This window comes from Amorphotheca resinae (assembly GCF_003019875.1).
Source record: "Amorphotheca resinae ATCC 22711 unplaced genomic scaffold M430scaffold_6, whole genome shotgun sequence".
NCBI classification, from domain to species: domain Eukaryota; kingdom Fungi; phylum Ascomycota; class Leotiomycetes; order Helotiales; family Amorphothecaceae; genus Amorphotheca; species Amorphotheca resinae.
The window spans coordinates 873101-891873 of record NW_020194476.1 but is presented as its reverse complement, the minus strand read 5'-3'; the positions used below and the strand labels follow the sequence as shown (position 1 = coordinate 891873).

Below are 18773 nucleotides of genomic sequence, written 5' to 3'. Positions count from 1 at the left end.
TGCGCGGCTGAAATTTACCTCAGAGCCGCGTCTGAACACAGCTGTTCCAATATCAAATACTCGACTCAGAAATCTCTATTTATTCTAACAGCACTTCAGGATGGCGGCGGAACAACGAAAATTGCTTGGTATGGTTTTCCCTGTTTGCTTCCTATTTTTGAATAGCCGCTGTCACTGTTGGCGCATCACTCAGACGTTCAAGCTCTTGCTAACATCTCTTTACAGAACAGCTCATGGGCGCCGGTGCGTCCTCGCGCTCCGCCCAACTCTCCATCACCGATCCCAAGGTTTGCCGGTCATTCCTCGTCGGTACTTGTCCCCATGACCTCTTCACCAATACCAAGCAAGACCTGGGGCCCTGTCCCAAAGTTCATTCCGAGCCTCTGAAGGCCGAGTACGAAGCTGCCTCGCCTGCGGAGAAAGCAAAATGGGGATTCGACTACGATTATATGAGGGACCTGCAGAAATATATCGATGAGTGTAATCGTCGGATTGACGTCGCGCAGAGGAGGCTAGAGAAAACACCTGACGAGATCCGGCAAACGAATGCGCTTTTGAAGCAAATTTCAGATCTGTCTAAGAGCATTGAGGCAGGTCTGCTAGAGATACAAGTGTTGGGGGAACAATCAGAGGTCTCAAGGGCATACGAGGAATTCTTCCGGATTCGACAAGCGATGCAGACAAAGGGTGACAAGGAAAGAGAATTGAAGGCGTTGTCAGATACCAGTGGGCCGAGCGGGCATCAGAAATTACAGGTGTGCGATGTGTGTGGTGCATATCTGAGCAGGCTGGATAATGATAGGAGATTGGCGGATCATTTCTATGGAAAGATGCATCTGGGGTACGCGCAAATGCGAAAGACGTATGACGCTTTCCCTAAGGAGTTGAAGACACGCAGTAGGCCCCTGGCGGAGGATAGTGAAGGCCCTTCAGGGCGGGGATATGACGGTGGCTATGGAGATGGAGGTTTTGGCGGCAGGAGTGGCGGATATGGAGGGCGTGGTGGCGGACGGGGTGGATTCAGAGGCAGAGGGAGAGGATACAGGGGTGGGTGGTAAGGGCAATCAATCATCACGGAGTTCATATCTTGAGTTGGGGCGTTACGGTAAAGATCTTCAGGCAGGGCACAATTTTCAGGTGTTCCCGCTCTATGTATGTACTAAAATGTTGTACCATTGATACCTCCCAGCAGCTCTTCATTCGAGCAGTACCTCATATTCGAATGGCGCAACTTTTAATTGGTATTCTGGCAAAGTTGCCGGACCACAACTTCCAGTTCCCAGGCCATGGTGTGCCCAGTCAAGTCGGATAATCGTTTCCTCCTTCTTCCTCTTGTACAGCTCATACGGATGCTTGCACTCATCTAGATCCGTCGTCGTATAGTGAAGTGCACTAAAGCTTGCTTCTTCTAGAGATCCGAAGTATGCCTTCAACGACCGTCCCTTTCCTACAAACTCCACCCATCGGATGTCTGTCCTGTTTCCCGTTTCTTGGGGGAACTCATAATCAGTAAAGAGATCATCGATCGAGACCGAGTGGTTGCCCATCTTCTGAGAAAGTTTCTTGTCCCGATATGACTCCCCTGGTCCACGGCCAAACCACTTCGCTTTCTCCATGTTGTTGAGGGCAAAAGTCAATCCAATCCTCGCAAACGTGGTGGGCAGTTTATTTCCTCGAGGGACACCAGACACTTTGATCGAGAGCTGTTCGCTGGTGAACGTATACGTGAAGGTTGTGTCAACAGACCATTCAAATACCGGAGGCGCAATACGACTCAAGACCACAACCTTGACACTCTCAGGATTGCTTGACCAAGTTGCGGAGCGAAAATGACATTTTGTCTGGTGTAAGCGGGCATCAAACCAGGATTGGCCAAAGCTAGGGCGGTCGTTGTCTGTTACGGCACGATAGAAATCCAGATACGGCGGAGTATGAATTAGTTCAACACCTGATTTGCTCCAGGAGATTAAGGAGCCATGCATGATGTTGAACCTCCATACGGTACTGGAACCAGTGATTTCAAGTACCTGAGGTGATGCCTGGCTGCATTTGACCGTTGCCAGTGGTCTCAGCTCCTTGAGCAGTCGAAAATCTAGCGGTGGGGACAACTGTATTTGACCATATGCTACTTCATGTCCCGCTTCAGCCCAAGCAGTGCAGTTCCTGAGGCTAAAGTCAAGCTTCAGATACTGTTCATGAGACGGAGGCGAGGGGCTATCCACGAGTTCGTCGATTTTAAGCACTGCAGTACGTCCGGGTGGAATACCTGCCACGAGATTAGTGGTTTTTATTTTCTAGGTTGTCTGGGTTGTCAAATAGACCTTTTGGAATCACGCACTCCTTTACTCGCACCACACGTCCATCACCAACAATAGTCCATTCGCACCTCAAGTGATCTAGTGTGATATGGTCATATCTATTGATAATGGTAACTTCTGAGCCGGATAATCCAAGGACCTGAACCGGCTCGATTGCCTTCTTATATTCGCTGAGACCTGGTGTTGGGGTATGATCCGAGAAAAGTAGTCCGTCCATAACGAAGTTGCCATCATTCGGCTCATCGTCAAAATCCCCTCCGTATCCATAATATTCTTCGCCATCGGCATTCTTGGTCCTCAGCCCCTAGCTATGTCAGCATGGTCTTACGAACTGAAAGTCCAGACTAACGTGGTTTGCCCACTCCCAGACAAACCCCCCGAGGAGCCGTGGGTACTTGTAGAAGGCTTCTACATACTCTTTGATAGCCCCGGGTCCATTCCCCATCGCATGTATATATTCACACAAGACCAGCGGTTTCTCCCATGTTTCAGACTGTGTGGCAAATCTGATGATCTCGTCACAAGAGGCATACATCTTACTGTAAATATCCACAGTCTTTGCTTCATGATCCGCTTCATAATGGATAAGTCGTGTCGGGTCATACGCGCGAATGAAATCATACATGGCCTGGTGATTTCTACCGTAGAAAGCCTCATTACCCAAAGACCACATGATCACTGAAGCATGGTTTTTGTCTCTCATCACCGCTTGTCTTGCACGATCAACGTATGCATCTTCCCAGTCCGGATTGTCGGATAGCCAACTTGCCGGGTTGCCTCCTATATTTTCAACGCCATGGCATTCGAGGTCACACTCGTCCAGGACCCAAAACCCAAGCTCGTCTGCGAGGTCGTATAGCCTTGTGTCATTGATATAGTGCGAGGTTCGAATAGCGTTAATGTTATATTTCTTCATGAGAAGAAGATCTCGATGGAGGAAATCGTAAGGAACGGCTCGTCCAGAGTCGGGGTGATGCTCATGTCGATTCACACCGCGGAATATTACTGGTTTCCCATTGACCACAAATATACCATCTTTGAGTTCCGAGGTACGGAAACCAACTCGCTGCTCGATAACACAGTCCTCAATGGACAACAGGAGATGGTACAGATAGGGCGTTTCTGCGGTCCACTTGTTTGGGTTCTTCAGGGAAACGCTAAAACTGCCAGTGCGAGAATTTTGTGTTTCAACGAGGTTTCCAGAGGCGTCGAATAGTTGAAGGGTTATTGTACAAGCAGTGTTTGTCACAGCTTTAACTGATAGGACCGCGTCCTTGTATTCTTTGTCCAGGTGAGTCTCAACTTTGAAGTCTTGGATATGGACACTAGGGAACGCCAGGAGGTTGACATCTCGAAATATACCACTCAACCACCACTGGTCCTGTCCATAACTTAGCATAGGAGCTTAATATTAACAGGGGATGACGGCGCTGACCTGATCTTCGATATAGCTTCCGTCACAAAACTGATAAACTTGAACTGCCAAAGTATTCTCGCCATCCGTATCGACCAGCTTCGTAATATCAAACTCCGATGGATTCCTTGATCCCTGTGCATAACCTACCTCTCTTCCATTGACCCAAACATGAAAAGCTGAATCAACACCTTCAAATCTCAGCCTTAATTGATGATCTTTGAAGGCAGCTGGGACATTGAACGTCCGACTATAACATCCCGTTTCATTAACAGTATAAGATACACTACCTGGATCAACTGGGAATGGATAATTGATGTTGGTGTACCTTTTATGAAATCAGCAGAGGTTGATATTAAATTCCATCCATATAATTTGTACTTACTGCGGCCCCTTTCCATAGCCCTGCAACTGCCACATCCCCGGAACCTCGATATCTCCCCATCCAGTTACATCGAATGTCCGTTCAAAGAACTCCGGCGGAGCATCAAAGGGGCTTTTGGCCAGGTTGAACTTCCAGGTGCCAGAAAGAGATAGTTTTTTCGACTTCAAAACATCACGTGTCAGAGCATCCTTCACGTTATCATAGATGAAGAAGGATGCCCTTGCAGGAAGCGTGTTTCTGCGGAGCACCTCGAGGTTGCTCCAATCTGGCAATGCCGTTGGAAATGTATGAGTCCCGCCCATCTGATGCTCGTCCAGCGTTGAACTGCTGGTGATGTCATCGTCGCAACGCAAATCAATGTGAACCCAATCGACAGAGTCTCTGGAGTGCTCTTCGCTCCATTTACCCCGAGTTTCCTCAGAACTGCAAGCTGACATGTTAATTGAGATGGCCGTTTTGTAAAAGCTACGGTGCTGAGACTATAAGGTATGTCCAAGTGGGGGTAACGCCGTGTTCAAGGATATATGCGGGGGAGCGTCACGCCCGCCAATGAATGATCAATGGATGATCAATGTCTATCTTCCAAGTCCATTTCAAGATTTCTAGTTGAATAATCAAAAGAAAAGGCCTTGATAGAGAGTATCAATTGCACTTTTCCATAAATTCCCGTGTTTTCCACGTCTTAGATACTTATCATAGGCCTGGTTAGTAGAATATTTGCTATCGATTCTAACGTGAAACCTTCCATAGTTATATCTCAAAGGTAAGATGTCCTCGTTGAAAGGATGCCGTTTGCCTCATAGGTTTCGATATTTAGACATGAAAGGGACAGGGCAGGGTATGGTGCATAGTCTGGGGGTCTTGAGTCGAGCCAAACCTTAGTAAAGCCTCTCGCATCATCCAGAAACACATCAAATCTCCTGACACCTAATTTGCTTTTAATTGAGTGTAAATGTTTGTAACTGCCGCATACCATTATTCAGCTCATCGATTGCCCTGCCGTACATGTACCCATCAACATAGATATCTCCGACATAAATGTAGTCCTGACCCTGCCTCCGAAGCATAATAGGAGTCGAGCAACCCAAAGGAATAACGATAATGTCATCCTTTCTCCCGAAGCTAGAACCAAGACACAGCAATCCAGTGCAACCGATGGAGAATCGCCTTGCAGCCATCGAGTCCATAACGCGACTATAAAAAATGTCCTCGCGTTGTTCAGCTGACATTGGAAAAGGGTTAGCGGCGTAGTATTGTAACTGAGGATCCAGCGGCAAGGCTGGAAGTCGTTCTTGAAGCAGACTTGCAAACGTATGATAGATCATTCCCATCCATTCTCGTGATGTCCACCTGTCGTCAGACTGGCCCAGGCAGAGGGTTCTGCAGAATGCCTCATGTGCGGCAATATCGTACCCGCTGTTCTGGATGACACTTAATCGCCATGCAAAAAATGCCGTGACGGCATTGTCTACGCCAATTTGCGAGGAAAGATCGATACCGGTAGAGCCTATCGTGTCGATAAATATGGCGGAGATTTCAAGTTGTTTCCGTCGACCAGAGAATGCAAACTTGACGTCTGTTTTGCCCGAGGCACAGAAAGGCCGTTCTTTATTAACCATCGGTCTGACATTAGGGTTATAAGACCAATCTGGCACCCATGAAGGCAGCTTGACCGCGGCTTCATGATCTAAAAGATGGATGCTTGCGCGGATAACGTCTAACCGTCGAGTAGTCGACAATAGATAATCGACCACATTGATGTACACCTGGCTGATTGGAATATTGTAGTCTACCAGAATTTCGGAGCGTTCATATGGTGAAAGTAAACCCAAAATTCCATAGACTTTATCTCGAGGATCGGCACAGCTCCTATCCCTGTGGAAGAGCAAAGCTGGGAGTAAACCAGCTGCGCTGCTGCTCAACGCAATCTGATCTCTGAGACGCCCAGGACCATGGATAGAAAGGGCCGTGGACCAACGCGAAGATCTTCTTACAGGTATCGACGGGGGCGGAATTCCCTCAACAGAGGCTTCAAGCTGAGCCGTATCCAATTCGGCTGCATATTTCAGAAATAGACGTGAGGCAGCTTCGTAAGTGGCCCAAGGAATGGCAGAAGAACCACAATATACAGTGGCATCTCTGGCATTGGTAACTTCCTGCACCACCCACAATCTCTTCCAATAGTCTCTATGAAACAGACAAACCAAAGATTGTAGATCAGGTCTCCGTCTCCTCGATGTAATGATATCTCTAGTTATCCAACCCCTACCTTCTTCCTTTATCTCGGCTTCGAGCAATTCGTGCATAAATTGGATGGCCTTGTGGCTATTATCAGCTTCTGGCCCAAGCCAAATCGCCACACTGTATGCTTTACTGTATATGGCGGCCATTTCCTGGATCTGAAAGTTACGCTCAATGGTATTTTGTTGGTTGATGCAGACGGCGTCGGCCCATACAATGACAGGAAATGACCGGCTCCTCAGTCTCTGCAGAGCAAGCCAAAGGCTTTCGGTGACCGGAAATTCGTGTCCATCGAGTATGATGGCCCGCGTTTCCTCAACATCGCCCCACGCATATGATATAGCAATGTAGCTCCGCGGATTTTCCAACGAGGTGTGTAGTAATTCGCATTGAATGATCGAGCTCGTTTCCGGAAGGATACGCAAAAGCCGAATTTCATGCTGCGCTGTGTCTAATTCTACATATCTGAAAGACGTATCGCCCAGCTTTCGCGGGGTTGGGCTTAAAGGTCGATGCCATAGTGAGTCTGGTGGTGGTGGTGGAACAGAAGGTTGTTGGAAAGAGCCGTTGGAGGACGGAGAGAAGGACTGAGGGGGAGTAAAGCTGGACCGTGGCGGAGACTGGAGAACGCTCTGCCTGGGTGATGTATAGACGGGGACTGGATATCTGGGGCTCTCTTCTCGAATATCTCTTGGGTCTCTTGGTTCTCTTGAATCCCTTAAATCTCTTGAATTTCGAGAGCGGGAATGTTGTCGTCGTCGTTTGTTGACGTGGGCGTCTTCGAGCGACGGGCCGAAGCGGTCGCGGGCCTCGGCGCGGAACGATGACATCTCGCTTTATCACGACAAACGTTACTCTGGGATTCGGAATTCTCGATATAATCTGAGATTGAGACTTGACATTAATTTTTCTGTCCAAGTGGATAGAGGATATAAGAGCTCCATTAGGCCTCTCGATCTGCGGGAGCAAACCCAAACTTCCAGCTTACAGAGCGGGCAGCTCTGGTGGTGGTGCCCGATTCTGCCCAACTGGCACAAGATTTCAGACCTCCAGGTTTGTCGAGGGCTCTCTATGGAAACGATCTTCTTGGGCTTGTTGTACTTTACACACAAGAATCCAACCCCACATCCCATGGGTGTTGCAACTGGTTCTGGTCTCTGTTCCCAAGTGGAGTTACGGATCCTCCCTCGACCCAACAAGGCCGCGTCTGACTTTCCCTGCATTATCGCATATCCTGTTATCAGCTCTCGAACCTCTCCATCCACACAATACCGGCATGCTCACCCCTCGATCCTTATTGGCCCGTTGAACTAGAATCGGCATAGTATGGGAAAAATGTCGAAAGCAGGTTCCTTACATATGCCGGAGGGTGGCATGACCCTGAACAGTGTCACTGGGTACAACAATACTACAGCTCTACATATTATTGGAATAGGGGTACACTGCAACACCCGTACCAGCAGGCTTCTCCTTAGTGTTATAAAGAGGCACCTAGCATTTATGCATCTCGGGGCCTCGTTTGTATACTTGATCAGAGACGCCGGCTTCTTCACCATTTCGATGTTCGCTCTCTGATTTTCCGTGTCAATTTTAGAAAATGAGAAATGTCTTGGTGAGGGTTGTAAGATGAAGTTGAGAATCAAAAGCTTAGAAATATCTGAAATGAATACAGTAATCAAAGGAGAAATATCATCTTAACGTGACTTGATCCTTAGAGGTACGAGGCAACTTGAAGTCACTTTTAATATGTGAAAGAATTCTAGTGGTTAGACAAAAAGCAATAATCATAGCAATTCAAAGGAAACAATCATACATTTCCTAATTCTAGGCATTGTAAAGTTTCGAATAACAACAAGTAATTCAGAGGACTTGATTAATAGGTGGAAGTCGATCACGTGTCGTAGTTGTGTGAATCAGCCACACAGCATCACCAGCCTCACTAGCCTAGACTATAAATAAACAGAAGTCGGATGTCGGAACTTTCTTTCACCGACATCCGACAACCGCCGAAGTTTAGCCGCCCACCAATCACCACCCCGCACCATGGCCTCTGGGCGATCGAAGCCCATTGACATACCGAGACGAGTCCCAGCTGAAGAAGAAGCATCCGAAATCATTCCCCTCACAGGACACCCGCCGCGAGAATGGACGACAGATTCGACCCCTTCGCCCAGTCGCGCGGCGACGACGACCTCTTCGCCGACGACTTCGAACCTGTTGTTCAGGAGACAGTCATCGTCCCTGAACCAGAGACCACGCGCCCCGTCTCTGCTCACAATGGCCTTCCACCCCGAGCTGGCCACGCCGACAGCGCGTCAGGGCCAGCCGGGAATGGAGGCGCCAGCGACCGAGGCAGGCGAGAGGGAGGACGCGGCGAAGGGCGCGGGCGCGGAGGACAAGAAGGCAGAGGAGGCAGAGGAGGCCGCGGCGGGCAAGAAAGACGCGGCGGGGGAGGAGGACAAAGAGGCAGAGGAGCTGGGCCCGCGGGTCTAGCATCTTCTCAGTACGCGACGGAGGCGGCTGCTTCTCCTGCGCCAGAAGCAAGCAAGACCTCGGAATCACAAACACAGGCGCAGAATTCTACATCCCCCAGCACCGATCCAAGCGCGCCCGCGAGGACAGCCCCCTCCCCACCTCCTACGACGCAGACACAAGCTCCACCTCCCGAGAATGACAAGCCTGCGCGAGCACCGGCGGTGCGCGGCGATCGATCTGCGACCGGCGGACCGGCACACAAGAAGCTCACGGAAGAAGAACTCGCGGAGAAGCTCGAGAAGATGAAGATCCTGAACGCGCAGAAGGCAGAACGTTTCCGCCTTTCGGAAGCTGACTCGGCGGCCTTCGCCATGCGAGAGAGGGAGTCGGCACAAAAGCGCCTTGAGGAGCAGCGAGCGACACGTCATCAGGATATGGAGCGCGCGAAGAATAGGCAGAGGAAGTTACAGGCACAGGGAGGACGCGAATGGGATAGTGAGAAAGTCGATAGCGACATTGTGGATGGGCGGGGGAGGGGCCGCAGCAGCGAGTATGTACGGGGTGGTCATGGCGGCATCATCAGGGGTGGTCTGGCGGGCTCTCGTTATGCTACTGCGGACCAGGAAGGGCCAGATACGGGTCGACCTTCGAGGGGTCGTGGAGGCTATGGAGGGCATGAAGGGCGGGGCAGAGGCAATCGGGGTGGTAGAGGTGGTGGGCGAGGAGGAGCTGTTCCATCTACAATACCTACTCCTGAGGATTTCCCTTCACTTCCAACTCCAGCAAAATCTCCCACGCCATCTGCCGCAGCAGCGACTGAGGTCAAGCCATCCACCACCGAGAAGGAGACCGAGGTCAAATCACCAACCGCCGAGAAGGGTCCTGGAGATTGGGCGGAGGAAATGGCAACACCAGTGGATGAGAAGAAAATCACAGTTTAATAATTACTTAGCAAAGTTCATTTCATGCATTGTAGAATTAGAGACCCGTCTACGGACCGGGCATAGCGGGCAATTTCACAAAAGCGTCGATCACCTTACCTTATCTATCTGAAGATCCCAAGTGAAATTGATCGGAATATATAATCTCAAATGTCCAAATAATGTCTGATAATCGAATATGAATAAATAGAAGTCTTGCTTTAGTTCAGTCGTTGATTATAGGCAAAGCATGAAGCATTTGGGTCTCGCAATGGTCTCTGATGATTATGTCTTTCCCTCAGCTACATTACACATTTCGCAATCAGACTTGGTAATTAACTTAACTCTTTTTGGATTCATATGTACAGGAAGCAAGGAAAAAGAATTCAACGGAGGAATAGGATGACCAGTGTCATATCCTGGCCCGAATTTCATAGAGGTATCGCCCATAACAAAACATGAACCGTACAACAAAAGACCAGTGCTACCGACCAAAGGCTTTTTTTCAGATGCCGATCAAGAGTCCCTCCCAAAAGACAAGTCCCATTGAGAAAAAAGAAAAGGGGGGGTTTTCACACCGTTCTCGCCAGTCAAAATTGACGAGTTTAAGGACCACCAGGGGCCGAGGGTCCCGGCAGCTGCTGAGCCATCCTGATTTCCAGGACCTGGCTAAGATGCTGGAGGTCATTTCTCGCCCGCTCGTCAACCTCCAAAATATCACGGATGACCTCCCACTCTGACGGTCTCATCTGGAACGCTTGCGGCATCAAAAAGCCAACCGTAGGTGCATTTACAAATGCTCCCAGGATCTTAGCGGCTGTTTCCTCTCCGTGTCGTTGATCTAACTCCTGCTGTTGACGTCTTTGCAGGTCTTCTGGTGAGAGTTGTGGGGGTGGGTGGGGTGACTGTGATGGAGGTCCCGCGGCAAATGTGGGGTTTTGTGGGGCAATGGGGGACATCTGAGGGCCGGATCCTGATATGGACATTTGGCGCTGGGGGTAGGATTGCAGTGAAGGAGACCGTGACTCAGATGAGCCATCGAAAGTTCGCTGTTGTCCGGGTTGCCACTCGTTCCGGATGACAAGTGCAACGAGAATAATTGGCTCTGATCGGTTCTCGGAAACCCTGTGGCCTTCCAAGTTGATGAGGAAATCAGGTAGGGGAGCAGGGCTAGGCGCAACCGGGACAAGATAGGTGTCACGGATGTTGCCAACGCCTTTGTTGGTAAGGACCCCGTACCGATTCTTGCTGTGAAAGTAATCAAACATGTCCCGGAAACCTTGCAAAGCTGCTTCGCCAGCGGGTGTGACGTTGACAACGACAACATCAGTAGGAGGGCTATAGCGGAGGCTGCAGAGATACTCGTTGGCCTTCTCTTGGTCAATCCGGCCGGCAACGCGGAGATCCTTCTGTAGAATATCGCTCCATGGCATCGGAGTGGCACTGCGGCTCAAATCTGCACCGGCGACATGCTTTGCAGTTGCTGGGAACTTGGCAATAGAATCCATCGTGACCATTCCACGCCAGACAATGCTCGGGTCGGAGTCGTGCTCGGCCGGGGAGTATGGTGGAGATTCATTACCATCGTCATCTGCAAGCATTTTGTCGATTTCAGGATCTACGCCGGGTCCGTTGACTGGTGGAGCATTGCCAGATGGTCGTCGGGCATGGGAATTAGAGGGACCGGTTGGAGATTGAACGCTCGAGAAGACTTTGTTGATATCAAAATCTCCATGAGAGGATGGCTTTCTAGGCTGTTTCTTGGTGTCGATATCGAGTGGTTGTTTTGGCACTGCCTGTCCTCTGATATTATCTCGTGATTGGTAGTTCTCAATGTCACCAGGTAGTTCGACTTCATGGCCAGCGGGTGAGTGGTCCCGCGATCGCGAGGTCATCTCATCATTAGGATCCAAGGAAAATCGTCGGCGTGTTGCCAAAGAGGTGGTGGTATCACTCGGCACAGTGAAATTGTCCCCTTCAATAACCTCATCCCCTTTGTGGGTTCTTCGCACTCTCGGTCCATCTTCAGTCACCATGATGGACTGTTTATCCGAGCGTGCCTTCATCTCAGCCGTCTCTCGCTTCAGCTCCTTGCTTGCCATATCATCTGTAGTCATGACAGCCAGGTGAGACGGCGCTAGGGTCTTGGTAAGCAGGCCATTGCAGAGCTCTTGGTTGTGCTTGATGTTGCTGAACAAGGCACGGGCCTGTTTGCCATATGCTGTTTTATCGGGGTGGGTTTTGTAGAGCGCATCCTCGACCTGGATGGCCAGACGCTCGGCTTTGCTTTCGAGAGTGTCCCCAGCACTGAAGGCGTAGACCTTCGTCTTGACTGCCTCAGGAATAGTAGCGACCAGGCTTTTGTAGATGAGTTTTGCAGCTCCCTGACGATCGCTGTCGAGGTCTACAATCTTTGCTGCAAGGTCTGACGGGGGCGATTTAGGGGGAGGATGTGATACTTTGCGGACCTTGGGCTGCGGCTCCTGGTACGGATTAGCAGCATGTTTAAGCGTTTGTGGACTGATTCAACATACCTTCGAAGACTCACTATCGTGAGACTCATGTGTGCTCTTTCTCTTCGAGCCTCCGCTCTTAGCTGGTTCCTTCTTCTCTTTCTTGGTCTCAGGTACAGGAGTAGACGGGGACTTGGCTTTGCCATTGGTGGCCTGACCAGCCTCTGATTTTGGATCGCTCAGTCTCTTCCCCTTCCCCTTCTTACCCTTTCTCTTGGATACCTCTTGTTCTTCCTGCTGCCTCTGCTCGAACGCCTTTCTATTTTCCTCCCATGGCTTCTCTCCGCGACTCATGGCGTCAAGCAAAGGCTTATGGAAGACGGGGTCGCATTGCTCGCACAAGTAATTCTCGGGCAGCTCGTCGTCATACGTGCTGACACCAACGCAGATGTTGTGTTGCCAGACTCCGCAGTTGTCGCAGGCGATCCAGGGCTCGTCGTCGTCGGGGGAGGTCTCCACAGCGCCGCAGACGCAACGGATGACCTCGACTTCGGCCTCTTCTTGCGCCGCTTGTTTCTTGCCACCCTTCTTGGTGCCTCTCTTTTTTGCTTCAGCCGGCTGGTCGAGCAAGTCCATCTTCGTATGCTGGCCTTTTGTCGCGCGGACCGACCTTCGCGGCTCAGGTTCGTCTGTAGAGGGAGCTGTTAGCCATGTTCTGCCAAACTGACGTTGCTGGTGGCCGACGACCCACACCTCTTTGGCGTCGATCGCACAGCGCGCCGGGGGAAATAATGCTATTGCTTACCAGCCATGACGACGACTGTTTTGTTCCAATACAATGCAGCACGAATCGCGGTGTTGAGCTTTTACAGGGGAAGAAGACTGCGTCGGAATTGATTTCAAGCAAGTACGCGTTTCTCACGCGAGTCACTAGGCTTTACAGACAGACAAGCTAAGATGCTGGGCGATAGTAAAGAGTAAAAAGTATAGAGAGAGAGAAGACAGTGAAGCTATCCGGGCGACGAGACCTCTGCGGACCTGGCCACGCGCGGGTGGTTGTCGCGACTCTCTTCGTTGATCTGGGGGCCCTGTCCCTGCCAAGTCGCGCGTGCTTTTGCGCGGATCTCTCACGGAGGAGGAGCGGAGTGGAAAAGGGTGCGAGTGTCGTCACGAAGCAATGGAGAAGATGTCTTGGTGTTCTGATGCCTCGCTCTCGGAGTGAGATGGGTGATGGAGCGTTGGGGGCGTCAAACGGTGGTTGTACGGGTCGTGTGTGGTGGTTTGGTGGTTTATGTGGGAACTGAGGAAATTGGGCGACGGCGCCTTGTATTTCCGGCCAATATTGCGGGGGATCACGTGTGACGGCCAATTCTGGCGATGACAACGGTCGCTTATGTAAGGCGGTGAGCTAAGCCGAATGCGGGAGACAGCTCGAAATAATTACAGAGGCACCGAGGGACCGCTAGGATATGTCTGCATCTGACAAGAGCTTCCAACAGCGGCGAATCCTCCTAAACACCACGTCTACAATCCTCTTCTAGTTCAGGATCAGCTCTTGCAGCTATGGCCGATGTACGAGCATTGCTCAAGAATGAGCGCGCAGCTCGCAAAATCCACCACAAACACGCCTCTTATTCGGCGACAGGAACGCTGCTCTGTACCGTATGCCGCCTCCAGCTGAAGAGCGAATCCTTGTGGGACGGGCATTTGAGGTCGGCGGGGCATATCATGCGACTCCAGAAGCTCGAAGACAGCGAACAAAGACCCGAGCCCACTACCCCCGAAGCCGCGCCAAACGTGGACGGCAACAAGAAGAGAAAGGCCAGTGACGACGAGGACACGACGCGGAAACGCACCAAGGCGGCTGGTGGTCTGCCGGAAGGGTTCTTCGATGCAGGAGAAGAGCAGGAACCAGAAGCCCCCGCCGTCCAAACACCGCGGAAGAACGAGATGCGAATTCCCTCTCGGCCAGCCACGCCCTTGAAACCGACAGAGGCAAAACCAACTGAAGTAAACCCCAAAATACCGGAAGTGAATGAAGATGAATGGGCGGCGTTTGAAGCAGACATAGCCGCGGCTGAAGTCCCTGCTGCTACTTCGTATACTGAGGGCGTGATCTCCGCACCGGCGATGTCAGCTGCTGAGCTGGCTGCCAAAGAAAAGGAAGAGGAGAATAAAAGGAAAAGAGAGCAGTTAGAAGCCGAGCTTGAAGGAGACAAGGAGGACGCGGCGAGGAAGTTGGAGGATGAATTTGAGGAGATGGAGGGGTTGGAACAAAGAGTGAAGAAGTTAAGAGAGAAACGGGAAGCATTGAGGAGGAAAGAGAGTGTGGTCGGGTTGGTTGAGGCCCCACCAATCCCTCCGCCAGAGGGCAGCGGTACGCATGAGGAGGACGAGGAGGATGATGATGATGATGCGGACGACGATGACTGGGATGGCTTTAGGATGAGGGGTTAGACCAGAGTGATTCTCGAACCTGTACAACATGTGTGCTTCATTATACCCAATGGAATAATCCGGCGCGTTAATTTCATCGAACGATCCAATGCATCGTATTTGACCTACTCTGTCTTCATTCCCTCTTTTCCAAATGCCTATTCCTAGTAACTACTTCCTACCTGTCCACCACCCAACATCAAAACAATCCCTAATCACAGAAAATAGTCACATACGCTCAAAATCCAATATCTCGAGCAGAAGCCCAGTCTTTCATCTGTTTGTTATCAGGAATATTGGATTTGATATGGAATTCAACCTAGGTAGTCTTGTATATAATTCCCCTCCCTTCCCCCCAAGATACGCCCTTTCTTCTTCAACCCCACATCAATACTAGCTCCCACTCCAGCTTCAGTTCAAAAAGGTGGTCCGAGGTACACTTGATTAGGAAAATAAAAGATAGAAAGGATATGGCTCCTTCTATTCCAGCTTGATTCCAGACCTGTCAAACTTTCACACCATTTTCCCCTTACAAGATATCTCTCTACGTGGAAGTTTGATGTCCAGAAATAGTTATTTTGTCGTATGAAACTACTATACTTTCCAATTTCAAAATTAGCTCAAAGGGAGATGCAGAGATCAAATAGCTATGAATTAGCCAGCTGCCATGGTATTTCATTATGTCATCGCTCCCTATATATCGTTGGCCTTACATATACCAGTATGAATGTATTTGTCGCTCTCAAAACAAGTAAATCGTTGATAACACAGCTGAATCCCGCAACTCTACCAATGCTCCTGCGAATCGATTTTCCACCCAACTCCAGGACATGCGTATTATTATGAATCTGATCTCGGCCGAGGATCATGCATACTCCCAAGCACCAAAGGCGTTGTTGGACTGAAGATGTGGGAGCAATCCAAGGACCACGGTACAATTGGTGAGCTTGAAGCCAGGAGTTCTGGCATAAATTTGGTACTTAGGGTCAGTCGAACCTTGAAGGATCTTAGGACACGCGAGGATTCCTCCTATTATCCACCTCCATTAGCTGTTATTCCCAAGAAGACAAATTCGGACCAGTCAAAACGAGGACAGACCTGTAACGGGCGTTGAAGCGCTCCGCCAATTGAATATTGTGAATGGAGCAGCGCAATCCGAAACCACCGTGGTATTTGTGAATTGACCAGCGGCTAGATCATTAGGCGGAGATTCGGAGTGCGGAGGGGTATAGACGATCTCCCCTGAATCTAACACATAAACTTGCTGCCCACCCGGTACTTCGACCTATGTATGTACAACTCCCATTAGCAATCATCTCGAATCAAGATGTCAAAGGTAAATATATCCAGAGTGCATCCATGCCAGCTAATAATGTCGTGTTACCGACGGGGCATTCACTGGCTCCCTGATGAGGACAGTAGCTGGCCGGGCTCGACAGACCGGCATAGAAGGCCTCGCCTGCGGCATTGACGATCTGTCCGTTGAGAGGCGATTCAATGTCGAAGATAGAGAGTTGAAATATTCCTGCCGCTGCGAGACTGACGTAGGTGGCGATTGGGAGGAGAGGGCGAAGGAAGGTCATAGTTGCTGTATCTCCTGGTGATTGATTGCTCCGTATTGAATTGTCCTTGACAGGAGAATAATCGGGCGAAGAGGAGATAGTCAGTAGCAGGGGAACTCGAGAAAGACAGGAAGATTTGAGGCGATGGAGATTCCTCCGTAGTTATGAAAGAGCGGCTGGCGAGGTGAAGTTCACCTTCCGCAGCTAAGTATGATATCCATGATATGCTTCCTGCCTTCTCATTTCATCAACATGCAATGCGCCGTGCCTCGCCGACTCGGCTAAATCTCGTTTCTCTCCCCAGAATGAAGGTCGATCCAATGATCTCAAGTTTTCCGGGGTTTTGGGGGCTCATGGGGCAGATCTTATTAACCTCGAGGAGGCAGGAAATCGCAGGATTCATGCAAATCGGCAAGGGAGCAACAGAGTAGCATTCGGTAGGGAGTAGTTTAGTGAATTTATCCGACCCTGATCTTCGAAGGGCCAGGGGGAGACCGGGGTTGAGCGACGATCCACGACTTTAAAGCGCCACTTATCGGACCTCGGGCACTTGGCAAGTGGCATGCAAATATCCAACGGCTATCCTGGGTAAGTAACTGGGTAGAACGAACCGCATCGCGAGAGTAACAACGCTTAAGGCATTTGAAACACCGGGGAGTCAACAGAGGAACAAGCCCAATCCAGTGCTTCCCGTACCCTAGGCCCTAGCCTTCACAAGAAACACTCCGTAGAACAATAGCACGTGGGCCAGGAAATCGCTTTGCAACGTTGACTTGTAAGTGGGCCACATGTAAGACTGGGTATCATCATATCAACAAACATCGTCGACTTCGACTATCAAGAATCCTTCTCCGCACTCTCTTCTCCCATTAAATGGCCTTTCAATCCTTTCTTCGTAACGTTCATTGCTCTCGCAATCTCTGCTTCTTCCTCCCGCAATCTGCCCTTTCCAAGTTCGAGATTCCTCTTTTGCCGTCGCTTCTCTTCAGCGACGTGTCTTTCCCGATCCTCCAAGGCTTTCTGCCTCCGCTGCTTCTCCATCCGCTCCTTGGCCGCTTCTTCGCTTTCTTCTTCGGCCGCCGACGCTGGGGGTGGGGGCAAAGTCGCGATATGCGACTCGATAAGTTGGTCTCGCACTGCGGGATCAAGTGATATGTATCGGATGTCTGTGAGAACGGCGGGAGGTAGGTGTGAGGCAATGGTAGTATTGTTCAGTGTCGAGAGCGGTTGTGCCTTAAGCAGAGTTAACAGGTCGGCCTTCAAGCTCGATTGCGGGAGTTTGAGTCTGTTGATATGCTCCCTGTAGAGTTTTTCGCGATCCTTATCAGCCATGGCACTATCCCGCATCTCTGATTCTTTCCTATATTTCCGTTTGAATTCCGGCCAGTATAATTTTGGTGTCGCATGCTTCTGGAGGAACGCCAGATACGGTATCTTGGGATCCTTCTTCTCCTCCTTCGTCTTGAGCTCTCGGAGTTGCTTGATCTTCTCGCGTGACCATTCATCCCACGCCTCTCTCCGCGCCTTCATAGTTGTCAGTGCCGTGTATCTCGTGTCATCAACTAGCTTTCCCTCTTCGACAAGCTTCTCCCAGGGGCTGTACGGGTTGATTCTGAAATCATCGAGTAAATCCTTGAATAATGCGACGGCATCCTCTTCCGTCAGTTCCAGACCTTGGGCGCCCTCTTCCCAACCCTCCATATTACCATCGTCATATTCGCCAGGATCCAAGCCATATTCTTGTCCCATCGCTGCTAATTGGAAGGCAATATCATCTTCGTTGAACTCAATGGGCTCATCCGGAGCGTCCTCATCTGTTCGTTGCCTCTTCGGGGGGTTCTCCTCCTCTTCGTCATCTGTGACTTCGACTTCTTCGTATTCGGAGCTATCCTCCGCATCACCTCCATTTTGTTGTTCTTCCCGCGTTTCTGTTGCTGGTTTTTCTGCGGCTCCTGGAATCCCTCCGCTTGCTGCAGGTTCCTTCTCCCTCTGCAATGCTTCGGCCTTCTCTTTGATCCTCTGCTGATCAAGCTGCAGTATACCATCCTTAAGCTTATCAGGTATCCGCCAGAAACTCTGGTTCTTTGCTGTATTGTAAACGAATCGTCTCCCCAGCTTTGTGTGTACTAACACCCATGGCTCACATCCTGGAATTGGATGTCGTGATTTCGGCTTATCCGTTGGTTGTGGCCTTGGGTTCCTGGGTCCATCATGATCATCTCTGCCTCCTCTCTGGCCTTGGAAACCTCGTCCTTGAAAGGGTTGTTGCTGCGGAAAGCTATTGAAACCCGGTCCAGCACTTGGTATTGGGCTTCCAACAGCTTGATATTGTAAAAAGCTCTGAGATGGGTTTAAGGGAGCAGCAGGAGGCGGTGCGATAGGTGCTGGAGAGGCAACAGGTCTCGTGTATGTCGATTGCTTCGTCGTCGCATTGTAGTAGTAGGAGTGACCAGTCGGTGCTTTGTGTTCGGTCCATCCCTCTGGTAGAGGAGGGGGCGCCACCGCCTTGTGGGTAGATTTCAACATTTCCGGCGCATCGTCCTCTTCAAGGTCGTGCTGTGTATGAAGC

At 50.4% G+C, this 18773-nt stretch overlaps 9 protein-coding genes across 9 annotated transcripts; 4 read left to right on the top strand and 5 right to left on the bottom strand.

Moving 5' to 3' along the window:
- Positions 1 to 100: 100 nt before the first annotated feature.
- M430DRAFT_102147 (hypothetical protein) lies at positions 101 to 1058 on the top strand (the record flags this gene model as incomplete). The annotated part of the gene is made up of 2 exons (XM_024860769.1): positions 101 to 128; positions 226 to 1058. 2 exons carry the CDS (start codon positions 101 to 103, stop codon positions 1056 to 1058), a joined length of 861 nt encoding a protein of 286 aa, XP_024720915.1.
- A 138-nt stretch (positions 1059 to 1196) lies between these two features.
- M430DRAFT_102165 (glycoside hydrolase family 2 protein) lies at positions 1197 to 4419 on the bottom strand (the record flags this gene model as incomplete). Its single annotated transcript, XM_024860772.1, has 5 exons — positions 1197 to 2266; positions 2322 to 2622; positions 2668 to 3699; positions 3754 to 4060; positions 4118 to 4419. 5 exons carry the CDS (start codon positions 4417 to 4419, stop codon positions 1197 to 1199), a joined length of 3012 nt encoding a protein of 1003 aa, XP_024720914.1.
- Positions 4420 to 4932: 513 nt separating this feature from the next.
- On the bottom strand, positions 4933 to 7249 carry M430DRAFT_35062 (hypothetical protein). Its single transcript, XM_024866671.1, has one exon. It carries the CDS (start codon positions 7186 to 7188, stop codon positions 5056 to 5058), a length of 2133 nt encoding a protein of 710 aa, XP_024720913.1. The 5' UTR covers positions 7189 to 7249; the 3' UTR covers positions 4933 to 5055.
- A 471-nt stretch (positions 7250 to 7720) lies between these two features.
- Positions 7721 to 7977, top strand: M430DRAFT_241161 (hypothetical protein). Its single transcript, XM_024865014.1, has one exon. The coding sequence runs from the start codon at positions 7733 to 7735 to the stop codon at positions 7931 to 7933; it is 201 nt and encodes a 66-aa protein (XP_024720912.1). The 5' UTR covers positions 7721 to 7732; the 3' UTR covers positions 7934 to 7977.
- A 424-nt stretch (positions 7978 to 8401) lies between these two features.
- M430DRAFT_42227 (hypothetical protein) lies at positions 8402 to 9870 on the top strand (the record flags this gene model as incomplete). The annotated part of the gene is made up of 2 exons (XM_024867537.1): positions 8402 to 8845; positions 8929 to 9870. The coding sequence occupies 2 exons, from the start codon at positions 8402 to 8404 to the stop codon at positions 9772 to 9774; spliced, it is 1290 nt and encodes a 429-aa protein (XP_024720911.1). The 3' UTR covers positions 9775 to 9870.
- A 488-nt stretch (positions 9871 to 10358) lies between these two features.
- On the bottom strand, positions 10359 to 13018 carry M430DRAFT_50558 (hypothetical protein; the record flags this gene model as incomplete). Its single annotated transcript, XM_024868161.1, has 3 exons — positions 10359 to 12236; positions 12288 to 12895; positions 13012 to 13018. 3 exons carry the CDS (start codon positions 13016 to 13018, stop codon positions 10359 to 10361), a joined length of 2493 nt encoding a protein of 830 aa, XP_024720910.1.
- Positions 13019 to 13698: 680 nt separating this feature from the next.
- M430DRAFT_35057 (hypothetical protein) lies at positions 13699 to 14760 on the top strand. The gene has a single exon (XM_024866670.1). It carries the CDS (start codon positions 13770 to 13772, stop codon positions 14661 to 14663), a length of 894 nt encoding a protein of 297 aa, XP_024720909.1. The 5' UTR covers positions 13699 to 13769; the 3' UTR covers positions 14664 to 14760.
- Positions 14761 to 15278: 518 nt separating this feature from the next.
- M430DRAFT_42224 (hypothetical protein) lies at positions 15279 to 16225 on the bottom strand (the record flags this gene model as incomplete). Its single annotated transcript, XM_024867536.1, has 3 exons — positions 15279 to 15671; positions 15741 to 15927; positions 16031 to 16225. The coding sequence occupies 3 exons, from the start codon at positions 16223 to 16225 to the stop codon at positions 15508 to 15510; spliced, it is 546 nt and encodes a 181-aa protein (XP_024720908.1). The 3' UTR covers positions 15279 to 15507.
- Positions 16226 to 17041: 816 nt separating this feature from the next.
- Positions 17042 to 18730, bottom strand: M430DRAFT_50555 (hypothetical protein; the record flags this gene model as incomplete). The annotated part of the gene is made up of 1 exon (XM_024868160.1): positions 17042 to 18730. One exon carries the CDS (start codon positions 18728 to 18730, stop codon positions 17042 to 17044), a length of 1689 nt encoding a protein of 562 aa, XP_024720907.1.
- Between the last annotated feature and the right edge of the window lie 43 nt (positions 18731 to 18773).

Bases quoted from the DNA above. Each gene is read 5' to 3' on its own strand.
- M430DRAFT_35057 (XM_024866670.1), top strand. From the start codon at position 13,770: ATGGCCGATGTACGAGCATTGCTCAAGAATGAGCGCGCAGCTCGCAAA.
- M430DRAFT_241161 (XM_024865014.1), top strand. From the start codon at position 7,733: ATGACCCTGAACAGTGTCACTGGGTACAACAATACTACAGCTCTACAT.
- M430DRAFT_35062 (XM_024866671.1), bottom strand. From the start codon at position 7,188: ATGTCATCGTTCCGCGCCGAGGCCCGCGACCGCTTCGGCCCGTCGCTC.